Source organism: Drosophila persimilis, unplaced genomic scaffold (assembly GCF_003286085.1).
Source record: "Drosophila persimilis strain 14011-0111.01,24,50 unplaced genomic scaffold, DperRS2 tig00000868-arrow-arrow-pilon, whole genome shotgun sequence".
Taxonomy (NCBI): Eukaryota; Metazoa; Arthropoda; class Insecta; order Diptera; family Drosophilidae; genus Drosophila; species Drosophila persimilis.
The window spans coordinates 822,165-833,813 of record NW_020825365.1 but is presented as its reverse complement, the minus strand read 5'-3'; the positions used below and the strand labels follow the sequence as shown (position 1 = coordinate 833,813).

The 11,649-nt window shown below is 45.3% G+C and overlaps 4 protein-coding genes across 5 annotated transcripts; 2 read left to right on the top strand and 2 right to left on the bottom strand.

Moving 5' to 3' along the window:
• Nucleotides 1-919: 919 nt before the first annotated feature.
• LOC6599490 lies at nucleotides 920-2,090 on the bottom strand. Its single transcript, XM_002024551.1, has 3 exons — nucleotides 1,742-2,090; nucleotides 1,264-1,672; nucleotides 920-1,202 (listed from the first exon to the last, which is right to left on the bottom strand). Exons 1-3 carry the CDS (start codon nucleotides 2,088-2,090, stop codon nucleotides 920-922), a joined length of 1,041 nt encoding a protein of 346 aa, XP_002024587.1.
• A 3,984-nt stretch (nucleotides 2,091-6,074) lies between these two features.
• Nucleotides 6,075-7,545, top strand: LOC6599489 (ras-related protein Rab-43). 2 transcript variants are annotated; one of them, XM_026993717.1, is made up of 4 exons: nucleotides 6,075-6,375; nucleotides 6,439-6,523; nucleotides 6,774-6,991; nucleotides 7,089-7,545. In XM_026993717.1, the coding sequence occupies exons 1-4, from the start codon at nucleotides 6,163-6,165 to the stop codon at nucleotides 7,191-7,193; spliced, it is 621 nt and encodes a 206-aa protein (XP_026849518.1). In that variant the 5' UTR covers nucleotides 6,075-6,162; the 3' UTR covers nucleotides 7,194-7,545. The 2 variants fall into 2 exon arrangements, with proteins under 2 accessions (XP_026849518.1, XP_002024586.1); XM_002024550.2 differs by having other exon boundaries at nucleotides 6,076-6,375; nucleotides 6,774-7,030.
• A 19-nt stretch (nucleotides 7,546-7,564) lies between these two features.
• LOC6599488 (ADP-ribosylation factor-like protein 5A) lies at nucleotides 7,565-8,846 on the bottom strand. The gene has a single exon (XM_002024549.2). It carries the CDS (start codon nucleotides 8,335-8,337, stop codon nucleotides 7,798-7,800), a length of 540 nt encoding a protein of 179 aa, XP_002024585.1. The 5' UTR covers nucleotides 8,338-8,846; the 3' UTR covers nucleotides 7,565-7,797.
• Nucleotides 8,847-9,162: 316 nt separating this feature from the next.
• Nucleotides 9,163-11,539, top strand: LOC6599487. The gene has a single exon (XM_002024548.2). It carries the CDS (start codon nucleotides 9,250-9,252, stop codon nucleotides 11,401-11,403), a length of 2,154 nt encoding a protein of 717 aa, XP_002024584.1. The 5' UTR covers nucleotides 9,163-9,249; the 3' UTR covers nucleotides 11,404-11,539.
• Nucleotides 11,540-11,649: the final 110 nt, after the last annotated feature.

The window sequence follows — 11,649 nt, the reverse complement described above, 5'->3', positions numbered from 1 at the left end:
TTACAGATGGGCTGGCCTTTTGGGAACTTTTGAGATGGACGTGGACATCGAAGCAATTGCATATCAATTGCATCGGTCACTTAATGTGACGTTACTTGTTTTTAAATGAAATCTATATACCAATTTACCAGCTTTAAAGCTGGCTGCTATGTACATATACGTACATGCTGCTTGCTATGGAACTAGCAGAAGTGATTGCTAGTTCGCTTGCTAGCGAACTCTCTCAGATTGAAAGCTACCGAAAGCTACAGTATTGGTAAAGGGACAGCAGTTAGAAATGGCGGTAGTTTGAAATCATTCAGTGATATTCAGTCAAATGCCGCATGTGCAATAAATAAGCGACATATCAAATTTCCACCACCCTTGGGTTGCATCATCGGCAGCGCTGGATGCACGATGCAATGGCCCTGGACAGCGTTGTGCAGAATGTCACAATGTTGTACTATATCAAATGCATCCACGTGGATCATCTGAAGCAGTTGTTTAGCATCATTTAGGGGAAGAAATCAGGTACACGCTTTCCCACATTACGTATACGTAAAGCACCGGCCAGCAAACCAAATTCGATATATAAACGGCTGTGGCCACACATTTGTTACTCAGAATTTATTCTATGTTCATTTGTTACGGGGATTTGTTGGGCGGGGGGATAATATGCCACAATTGCAATTATTTACAGGCTTCACTTCAGCACAAAACAGAGCTATATACTAAGCAGTTAACAACGCCTATGACTAACAATAAATACAAAAAAAAATAAAAATAATAATAAATTAATTAGTAAATGTTAATTACAGACAAATGACTCTGCATGTTCACGCAATTCATGGGCAACACAACCTTTTGGTTCGGACTGCCCGCTCAAAACTATCCCTAAACGAGGTCAACAATGGGAGTTTTTCTTTTTTTCTGGTTTGCTCTACATATAGACATCATTATTGCTGTCCCGACTGGCAGGCAGCTGTAGTGCCTGCTGTTCGTGATACTCTCCCGTGGGTCGAACGGTGGTCGTCCTCCTTTTCGCTTTGGTGGGGCTCGAGGATGTGGATGGCTTGGCGTATTTGCTGGCCAGCGCTTTGAAGATGCTCTTTGGACAGGCTTTGAAGTAGGGGAAGCATTCTCCAGGTGCCTGCTTACCTTCGCCCACTCTTTGCGCCTGCACGTAGTCGGGCACTAGATCGGAAAAAGGCGATTCCGTGACCCTAAAATGAGGATCATTAGTATCATTCCATTTATATTGAAAGAATTAATTATCGTACTCACGTTAAGAACAATTTGGTCATCTCTCCGAAGACTCCGAACTTCTCCAAACTACGGGAATGCATCTCGCAGATGGTGCGCAGAAGACACGCCTTTCCATCCATGCCAAATGTGGATAGAAAATCCTCCACCACTCCATAGAGGAGCACCCTTTCTCCGCCGTGGAAGATATGCTGCATTCCAGCGGGCAGATCCGGGAACGTTGGCCCCTCGTCGTGCACCCTGAATTGTGAGTCCTCGCTCCGGCTGCGCTGCTCGCTGAGATCCCGCTTGCGGCGTTGCACGTGGAGATACCTTGCCACATATTCGCCTACCATGTGCCCCGCCTCGTGACCAAAGGAGCGAGAAAACAGTGGCGGCAGATCTCCCAAGGGATTCTGATTATCTGTCAGCCCCAGCTTGTCAAAGTCAACTGCATAGATTGATATTGGGGTAAACCAAAGATAAGTGAATAATTATTGGAGAGCGCACAACGACTCACTTGTGACTGGGAAACTGATGGTCAGGTTGGAGAAGAAGCCCTCAGGTGGATGCCGCACCAGTGGCATGGCAATCGTCGGCGTGAATGTCAGTGAGGTGCCCGGCGGCAGTGCCAGCCGTCCGTCGTCCGTAATCCAAATCAGACGCTTCTTGCGTATATGCGGTGCATCTGGATCCGCGTCGACGTCTGTCTGGGCCTCAGCCTCCACATCCGCCAGCTGTGCGGCCGCCAAATCTTGTGCATCCGCCTGTCGATGAAGCGTTGATGTGCCTTGACATAAGCAGAGGATTGGCAGCAGCAGCATCATTAAAAGCGGTAGGCGGCCGCCTGATATGTTGCACAGCTCCATGCTGGAGAATACGATTGAGGAAGTGATTGGATTAGTGATTAGAGATTAGAGATACTAATCCTTAGATGATTACTCTCTTTATGGAGCATTAGTTGCAAACCAAAGACTTGGACAACGAGCTTGCTCGGGGAGCTAGCTCCCAAATGGAACTGCTAAAACAAATGGCTATCATTATTCAACAGTTGTATAACATCCACTGGCGACTCTTGCACACCCCATTCTGCATTCTCATCCAGCTCTTAACCCCTCCACTCGATGACTCGATGGACCAGCAGATCCACTGGCAACTGGTTTCCCTGTCGAACGTGTCTCGTTTGTTTTTTTGGGAAAGCTCCTCTCCACTAGCAGAGATCTGGCATTGTTCCAGCAACTGCATATGCCCCGTTAGGCCTGCAAGCTTGAATTCTGATTACGACTCTTGAAAAAACCAAAAACAGCTATAAAAATCCCCATTAAGCAGAGCTCGAGATTAGGAATTGGCAATGCAATGGATCTGAGATCTGTGTGCGTGTGTATTCAGTGAAAGCATATCCCAGAAAATTGATTTATCATTCTAAACCAAACCTGTTGAAGATTTCACCCCGTAAGGAACCCAGTCCAAATAGAGAGCACTACAAATTGATCTCTCGTTTCACAACGCACTTTTACTCGGACTGCAGCAGAGCAGTATCCAATGATGCAACAAAGTTGAGAACTCTAGCTGCCAGCCAGCCAGCTAGGGAGCCGGTTCGGAGCACCACTTGAAGGCGGCAAAGACCATGTAGAAGGAGGCCTGAAGTGTAGGCCATGATTAGAGCCTAACCATATTCTGTGTTGCACTTTCTCAAGGCTACAATTTGATGGCCATTCGGGTGGCAGGTTTCACAGCAGCACCAGCACCAGCTTTCTAGACCAAACATTCTAGTCCGAATAATTCAAAGGTTGGCCACCGGAGTTTCTCCTTATTGGAGACTTGGATTCACGCAAATTAGGCCTAAACAAATACGCTGCCAAGACCAGACAGGTGTACAACCGATGGGCGTGCCTGTACACACATGAGAATACACATAAAATTCAGATGGGATTAATTGCAGTGTAAATGATGGACGTGAAAATGAAAATGGGGCCACTGACTAGGCTGAAAGGAGGAGTGGACTGCTGACAGTTGCAGACACCACTGACTGGGCAAGTGCGTTCCATTACCCAGAACGAGGAGTCGCAGTCTCTCTCCAAATCCAAATCTAAACACAAACCCAAATGCAGTTGACACACAGCGACAGTGAGAGAGACGCCTTTTCTTTGACTCTCGCTTATGACCAAGGATTCATTTTGATTTCTATAGGAAATCAGCAAAAGAAAAATAGCAGAAAAAACAGAGTCGAAGTTTGTATGCCTTTCAGGAAGCAGATATAAACTATCTGTACCTGTATCTCGATTTATATCTGCAACACTCTTCATGTGATAGTCTCTCTACCTTTTCGACAGTAGCATGGCAGACATTTACAACAAACACGCAACAAATGTCAGCTTGGAATGCCGGTCGAGAAGTGAGAATTGAGACTGAGATTGAGATTGAGAGAAAAGCCTTTGCAGCTTATGGCGAATTAGTGCAGCTGAGCTTTAATTGGAAATCGCTAAGTATGGGCGGAAGAGTGTCCATCCACGTCCGTCTGTCCGTATGTCTGTCTGTCTGCCTGTCTGATTGTCCGCTCTCAGAATCCAAAGAGTGTTTTTACTTCAACAATAATCAGTGGGATACGATACGATACTTCGTTTGTGGCGCGACATAAAGTAATTTACTTAATTTTTGCAATGAAACCGAAAATTGGGTCAGCAGGTGAGTGGAGTAGAGACACTTGTACAACACATTGGTGGAATCAACAAAATTCCACTGATAATTTTGATTATTTTATCCCATTTACCCCAATAAAAAAAAAATATAAATAAAAAAAAAAAAAAAAAAAAAAAAAAAAAAACCAACCAAGTAACCACGAGTTCGTCGCTCATGTCTTTTGTTTTTTGGGCAGGCACGTTGCACCCGCGCACTGAACAGGGACTGGGACTGTCACTGGCACTGAATAATTAATTAGAAATCCAGCAAATGATTGCGAGAGGCATTTCGACAAAGGAAAGTGCAAGTGGTGTCGTCCAGTGCGTGCTCGGCATGTGCGAGGAAATCAATCAAACATCACACAAAAAATAGCACTCGTATCAGATATCAGATATCGAGGGATGGTATAGAAAGTTGAATCAAGCTAACGCTGGATGCATGACAATTAGGTAATGTAATTTTTTTTTGGTTTTTTTTTGGTTGTTTGTTTTTTTGGTACATTCTTTTAGAGGAAGAGAGCTTACATAAGACTCTGCTCAATCGGTTGGGAACGATCTTCGAGTTGAACTTGGACTTGCCGCTTGTCCTATTTTCGTTTTCCCGCTGAAAGTTCCTATAGTCTGGCCTCTTCTCGCAGAGTTCAACGGAAGATCAAGTTGGTCTTTTCTAATGTTTGAGTCATGAAGATATCTCAACACGTTTTTCACTTTTTATTATACACGAGTTGTGCTGGTCCTTTTCTAGAAGGAGTAGCTTCAATACATTTCGGTTTCTTTTGCTTTTTATGAGGACCCGCTGCAACAACCGCGCGAGCAAAGGTTTGAAATTCAACTAAAGCGGACAGCGGCCGAGGCGAACGATAAAAAGCAACGACGAACGGGCCGAAACCGAAAACCACAATGAGCCAAGAAGAGGAAGCCAAGCCGCCAGCAGAAGAGGCATGGCATGGAGTCCGAGGCAGAAGCAAAAGCAGAAGCCACTCGCCAGCCGAAACAGCAAACCAGTATAAAAGACAGAAATATCTGATCTCCTGTGTGGGGGTTTCTGTGTGAAGTTGCCAATTTGGTGTTTGATTTTCTTTCAGCTAAGAGCGAACAGCGAGTAATGGGTGATAAGCCAGAGAGTGGTTTCGTGAAGTGAATTGCGACTCCATCTGTGAGGAGTCTGTGAGGAACACTTCCTGGCATTTCAGTCATGAGTCATCGTGAGGGTTTTCCCTGAACAGATCTGGGTCGCAATTAGTTTCACTCTGGACATCGTCCATCAAAATCACAACACCACAGGCAGGCCTAATCGTGGATCGTGAACACAGACAAGTTCTCAGGCCTAGACTTTGGCCCCGACTTTGGCTTGCAGCAATTAAACTTTCCATGCGAAATGGATGCGACAGTGCGTACACAGCACAGCCGAATCTGGGATGCGGTTTCCAAGTCGCTTGGCAATCGAAGCAGTTGGTCAGCAAGTCAGCTACTTTGCATACACAGATGCAGATACAAAGACAGATCCAGATGTGCATATAACATGTTTTGTACCGTGAGTGGAGCCTCAGCTTCCGCTGCGGTTTGAAAGTGAGTCTCCTCCACATCTAGAAGTAGAAGTAGAAGCAGAAGCTTGGATGTGGGTCAAGGTCTCTATTTGGATGGAAAGTCAATTAAAATAGCATTGGGGAAAATATGACGAAAATTTCACAATAACTATAAATATTTATCACTCAATAAAGCTAATTTGTTAGCCATCATTAGGGTACGTGGTGAAAATTTATTGGGTTGGAGACAAACGCAAACGTTATCAGAAAACCTGACCTATGTACGTGATGGTAGCTTCAATTAAATTGATGTACTCGTACATCAATTCACACGCACAAGTGCTTTCCATTTGCTATTGCTGAATCTATTGCCTCATTTAAATAAATAGCCAACATTTATGACTTTCTTACGTAATGATATGATCTTCCCAATAGATTTCTATTTTGAAAAGTATTGCAGGACTGAATAGGATAAGCAAATATTGTCAACAGTCAACTATTATTCCATTTTTATTTATACAAAAATAATTCAAAAATCAACGAACCGATTTGCCCACTTATCGTTCTTCTTAGCGATGTGCAAAATAACGATTGGACAGCGATAGGTCGAACAGCTGCGTATCTATCATCTCTATCAAGTGCATTTATTCAATCTTTGTTTTCATTTTTCATTGGAAAAAAAACTCTCAGAAACTCCCTCCATTGCCATCCACAACACACGACATCGGCCAGGCATAATGTCGGCCCGTAACCCACAGACTTTGATGGCACTGCCCAACGAGGAGAACTTTGACTTCCTGTTCAAAATTGTCCTGATCGGAGATTGTGGGACGGGAAAAACCTGCATAGTGGACAGGTTCAAGACGGGAAACTACATAGAGCGACATGGCAATACGATTGGAGTGGACTTTTCCATGAAAACCATAGAAGTTGAGGCAAAACAAATTAAGGTATTTGAAAGGGTGGTCGGTGGCGTCATTTGAAGTTGACAATAATGAATCATATCCCTGCAGCTACAAATCTGGGACACGGCTGGCCAGGAGAGGTTTCGCACAATTACGCAGAGCTATTATCGGTCTGCCAACGGAGTCTTAATTGGTGAGTCGGTATCTTTCGGATACGCCCATTCATTTGTCATGCTGCCTCGGCGCTATCAGTAGTGGAGCTCCTGTCGAGGAACGACGTGATTCGCTGATAACAAGCGCCGCGCCACGCTTTAATTTTATTGCGAGGAATTGATTTTAATAGTGTTCTCTCTGCTGGCAGTCTTGTTATCTTCTCAAGTGCCGCACATGTGCAGATACATACATATTATTAGTTTATTAATTTGTAATTGTTTTCGCTGCAGTTTATGACATTACAAAGAGGTCTTCCTTCTCCAATCTGCAAAAGTGGATCGAGGAGGTGCGTAGATACACGGCGTCGAATGTGCTGATTATATTGATTGGCAACAAGTGCGACCTGGAGACGGAGCGCGAGGTTGACTTTGAAGAGGCTCGCCAAATGTGTCAATATATACCTGAAATCCTTTTTGTGATGGAAACGTCCGCTAAGGAGAACATGAATGTAGAGGATGCTTTCCGCTGCCTGGCCACCGAACTTAAGGTGTGCTCTGGCTTTTTTTATTCTGAATCAATCATTAATGCTTGTATTTCCATTGCAGCGCCAACACGATGCCAACAATGTGGAGGCAGTGGAAGAGAACACCATCACCCTAGGCCAAGGGAAACCCCTGAAGAGTTGCAGCAGCTCCTGTAATCTCACTTAAACTTAAGCATCACCGTTTTTATATTGTTTTATTTTGCTTTTACGTTTTGTGATCAAACTGTTCATGTGGCTATATATTTAGTTTTCTAATATTTAAACCTAATCCTAAAACTTTTTTCGGGTTACTTACTGGCGGATGCGAGTAAGCCTTTTAATTTAAATACTAACTATACACAACCATGTATTTATTTTAGACGATAGAGTACAAATCAATCTCACACATCAACAAACAAGTGAATCGCGCTAACAATGTCAATTAGAAGGCAATGTTTGAAGAGAGGAAAGATACGTCCAATTCTGTATTCAATTTAATACGAAAACAGTTTCGAAATAAACTCTTTTTTGTAATTTTATTGGAAGTAGTTAATTGGCTTAGATCTTAGACATTATCATTATCATACTCGTACACTCGTAAATTTTCATCATTGAGGGGTCGTTATTTTATACACTTAATAAAATTGGCTTGGCAACAACTTTTTAAACAATCGGCGAAACGCTTAAAGTCTGTTACACCCTTTTCTCAGTATTATGTGGCTTTACATTTACAAAAAAATTTGATTACCCTTCTACAATTATTAGCTATGGTCGTACGCTACAGTGGCCTGTCATTTGTTCTTGATGCGCTGAACGATCCACTCCAGACCCTGATACAAGCCCTCCCCAGTAAGCGCACAACACGCCTGGATGTGCCACTGGTGCTTCTTGATGGAGGTCAGGTCCAGTTGCCGTGAGATTTCGGCCGCCGACATCGATCCCTTCAGATCCTGCTTATTGGCATAGACCAGAAGGCTGGCCTTGCTCAGGTCCTCATGCTGGAGCATGCGATACAGCTCTTCTCGAGTCACCGCCAGCCGCTCCCGGTCCGTTGAGTCTATGACCATGATCACCAGCTCTGTGTTTGTGTAGTATGTGCTCCAGGCGGCCCTTAAACTCTGCTGCCCGCCCAGGTCCCACACCAGAAAGTGTATGTTTCTCCACACAACCTCCTCCACATTGGATCCGATGGTGGGACTCGTGTGGACCACCTCGTTCATTAGGAACTGGTACAGGATGGTCGTCTTTCCCGCATTGTCGAGGCCCACCATCACCAGTTTGTGTTCCTCGTTCCCAAACATTCGCCATAAGCGGGAGAGTAAAAGCCCCATATTTCAATGGTGGTCCGCTGTCTGTTCTGTACGCGCAGTGCGTTTTCTACTTGTTTCAATTCAAAATCTGGACTGGGCTGGGGGACAGGTGATGACGGTGATTTCCTCACACCAGGTTATCTCTCTCACTCTGCTCTGTGTGACTATTAGTGCGTTCGTGAGTGCGAGAGTGTGAGAGCGTGTGAGTGAGTGTGTGCGTGTGTATGGTCGTAGCTGCTTTGTTGTTGTGGTTGGAAAGTGGAAGGCCAAACTGTAAATTATATATGCGCTCGCTCCGATACTCTCCTCGAATGAATTTACATATGCATTCCAACAAACACTTGTGTTTTGTGATTGCCAAAGATTCAGAGCGGAGAGGCCTTGCTTCAGGTTCACTTCACAGATTTCCTCGAGTGCTAGAACGGATTGGCGGTGCACGACTGTAACGACTGCTGGGAGCTGTTATGAGATTTTAGCTTCGTTTTCGCGTCGTAGTTGGTTCTTGTTGCACAAATTTTTAATTTAATTAACGCAGTTTATATTAAAAAAGTAAACAGTAAAAGTGATTAATTAACGCATATGCGCTGGTCAGTGTTGTATTTGTCTGTGATCGATATCGGCTGTGCAGTAAAGGTAGGGTTGTTAGATGTTTTCAGTGCGGCCGTAGCTTTGATAGAAATTATCCGTTGGAATTTGAACTATGTATAGTTATTGAAAATTATGATCCCTTATGTATCTATCAACATAACATTATAAAGTCTAAAAGTATTGTTATCATTTATAAGGTTATAATGTGACAGGTGATCTGAAGCCTGTTTGTCAGTATTCGGTATGAACACTCAGTGGTGTGGCCAGAGTTTCCACCGATTTGCAATCATATGGTGCTCTTTGCATTATTAAATTAGCCAGCACACCGGCTACGTTCTTCCAAAAATGTGTTTATTTTTAAACCTGGTGCTGCTGGTTCTCGCTGTCTGCTTCACAGAGGCCCAAACTTCAAGGCGGGAGCAGGCGCCTATCGCCGAGTGTCCTGGTCGCAGCGTGCCACAAGTCAGAGCCGGGGCATCTGACTTCGAGATTGCGATGATTTTCCACTACGTGTCCTGGTCGAGTGAGGCCAAGCAAGCCAAAACGCTCTACGATGGACTGGCACACTATTACCACGAATATGCGTTCTTCGGGGCCGTCGACTGCTGGCATTTCCAGTGCAATTGCAGCAGCACTCACGTGCCAAATCCAGGAGTAGTTGGCGCTGGCGGCTATCCGGACAAGTGGCCCACTCTGATAGTGCGCTACAACCAACGAAATATTCTTCAATACTCCGGAGAATGGAACTTTGAGGATCTCGCGCGGTTCATGAACTATCTGATCGAGCCCGTCGATCGGGTGCACACCAGCCTGGAGCTGGCAGGACTGAGGAAACACTCAGATGCTGTTGTCCTGGCGCTCCTGGACTCTGCAGACAGTCTGGCATACAAACGCTATATAGCGGCCGCTGTCTGCTGGCTGGAGTTCGATCCCGAAAGGAATATACGGTTCGCCCTTAACTTTGGAAAGAGTGCAAAGAGCATGTTGAAAGGGGAAGACGTCACACTGCCGCAGTTGGTTGTCATAGACAGCAGGAATGGTGTGCATACGTTCAACACATCGTCCAGTGACTGGCGAGCTTTGGGCATAGTCCGATGGGTACGTCATACCCTCAAGAGTCTGGTGTTCTTTTCGAATGGTTATGGAACCCCAACGACAATAGCTTTGAAGGCGCGCTACACTCCCGTGCTGGCCATGGGCGTAAGGATGCATCAGAGCCATCAGAGTGCCATGCCCATGGTAATGGTCAAAGAAATGGCTTCCGAGCTGAAAAAACAGACAGACAGCTGTGATTCGTATTGGGCCAAAGACGACAGCCATGCAAACGTAGATTCCCTGTTGCAAATGCCAGCGGAACTTTATGAAAAAACCTCTGAGGATAGAGAACAACGTGGCAAGCAATGCTACAGAGCCTGGCAGCTGAATGCTGCGACTCTGGCCAACTACTATAGAATCAACAAGTACCTCAATTATGTCTGGCTACACTACACCCACCAGAACCACCTAGAGCTCTCGGTAGGCAGGGGCACGGAGTCGCAAAGCCTGCTGGCCCTGCACCGGCGCAATTTGTGCCTCGCCCATTCCAACCATGGCACGCCGGCCATGAAGATTGGCATCGCCAATATGGTGACCAAGTACAGCCAACTTATCTGGAAAAATTCTGGGGAGGATTTCCCAAAGAATCGATCTCTGGGTGTCGTGATCTTTGATTCCATTAAATACGGCGACTATCTGCAGCAGTTGGGCATACAGCAGCATCAGCACCACCATCCCCACGAGCGAGATTCCTCAGCGGTGCAGGTCTTCATTTTGGACATGGCCGAGGAGGCCCTCCATGTAATGCCGCAGGACCGTCCCTTCTCGTATGTGGCCCTCAAGGATTTCATCCGTCAGTTCTATGCCAAAACACTACCGAAGGTTTATAAGAACGCGTTGCCACCTCCGGACACGGCTTTCCATCGCTATTTCAACCGACAAATGCTTCTGCAGGCTCTCCAGCGGCCAAACGCCACGAATGTGGTATTCATGTATCGTCCAGACTGTGCCTTGTCCGCCGTACTATCTCAAGCATTTCTCCAGGTGTCGGCGTTGCTCACCAGTCCAAGCGTAAATTTCATACGCTTTGACAGCCAGGCCAACGATCTTCCATGGGAGTTCTCCATGCCGCTCTGCCCCTCTCTGCTTGTCTTTCCGGAAGCGCGTCCCACCGAATCCGTCGTGTTTCCGAATTATGTCCGGATTGATGTGAAGAATGTATTTGCGTTTGTTATCGCTCAACTGGATCCAGAGCAGCAATTGCGATCGGTGCTGGCCAGCTGTCGACGACGGATGAAGCATGTCCGAAGCTGCCTGGACTTTGCCCGCAGTTTGGTACTCAAGCATGTGGGCCAGTACCTGAAATACTGGGAGATCTATGAGCACGAGCGCAACCAGATACTCTCGCATCTCAAAGAGTTCAACGATATGCACTTAGCCATAGATCGCAGCATAAGATTATAGCATCGCCCTTCATCCTAAATTCTGTAGGCCATTGTTTACTTAAGATAAGTTGTTTCCTACCAGACTGTAGTTCGTAAACTGTAAAGCCAAACCATGTTTTTAATTAAGTATTAAACACTCATAGCTATAAGAAAGAAAATGCAATATTATTGAATATTACAAACTAATTCGATATCTCGATCTGAATTTTTTTCTTTCGGCTCGACATTTAATTTTTGCGTTATCCAACACTGAAGGAAAACAATG

Excerpts from the sequence above, each read along its gene's own strand:
- LOC6599490 (XM_002024551.1), bottom strand. The coding sequence starts at position 2,090 with ATGGAGCTGTGCAACATATCAGGCGGCCGCCTACCGCTTTTAATGATG. Across the intron at positions 1,673-1,741 it reads CATCAGTTTCCCAGTCACAA|TTGACTTTGACAAGCTGGGG; the intron begins GTGAGTCGTTGT and ends CAATCTATGCAG. Across the intron at positions 1,203-1,263 it reads ATGACCAAATTGTTCTTAAC|GGTCACGGAATCGCCTTTTT; the intron begins GTGAGTACGATA and ends TCCTCATTTTAG.
- LOC6599489 (XM_002024550.2), top strand. The coding sequence starts at position 6,163 with ATGTCGGCCCGTAACCCACAGACTTTGATGGCACTGCCCAACGAGGAG. Across the intron at positions 6,524-6,773 it reads TGCCAACGGAGTCTTAATTG|TTTATGACATTACAAAGAGG; the intron begins GTGAGTCGGTAT and ends TTTTCGCTGCAG. Across the intron at positions 7,031-7,088 it reads GCCTGGCCACCGAACTTAAG|CGCCAACACGATGCCAACAA; the intron begins GTGTGCTCTGGC and ends TTTCCATTGCAG.
- LOC6599488 (XM_002024549.2), bottom strand. The coding sequence starts at position 8,337 with ATGGGGCTTTTACTCTCCCGCTTATGGCGAATGTTTGGGAACGAGGAA.
- LOC6599487 (XM_002024548.2), top strand. The coding sequence starts at position 9,250 with ATGTGTTTATTTTTAAACCTGGTGCTGCTGGTTCTCGCTGTCTGCTTC.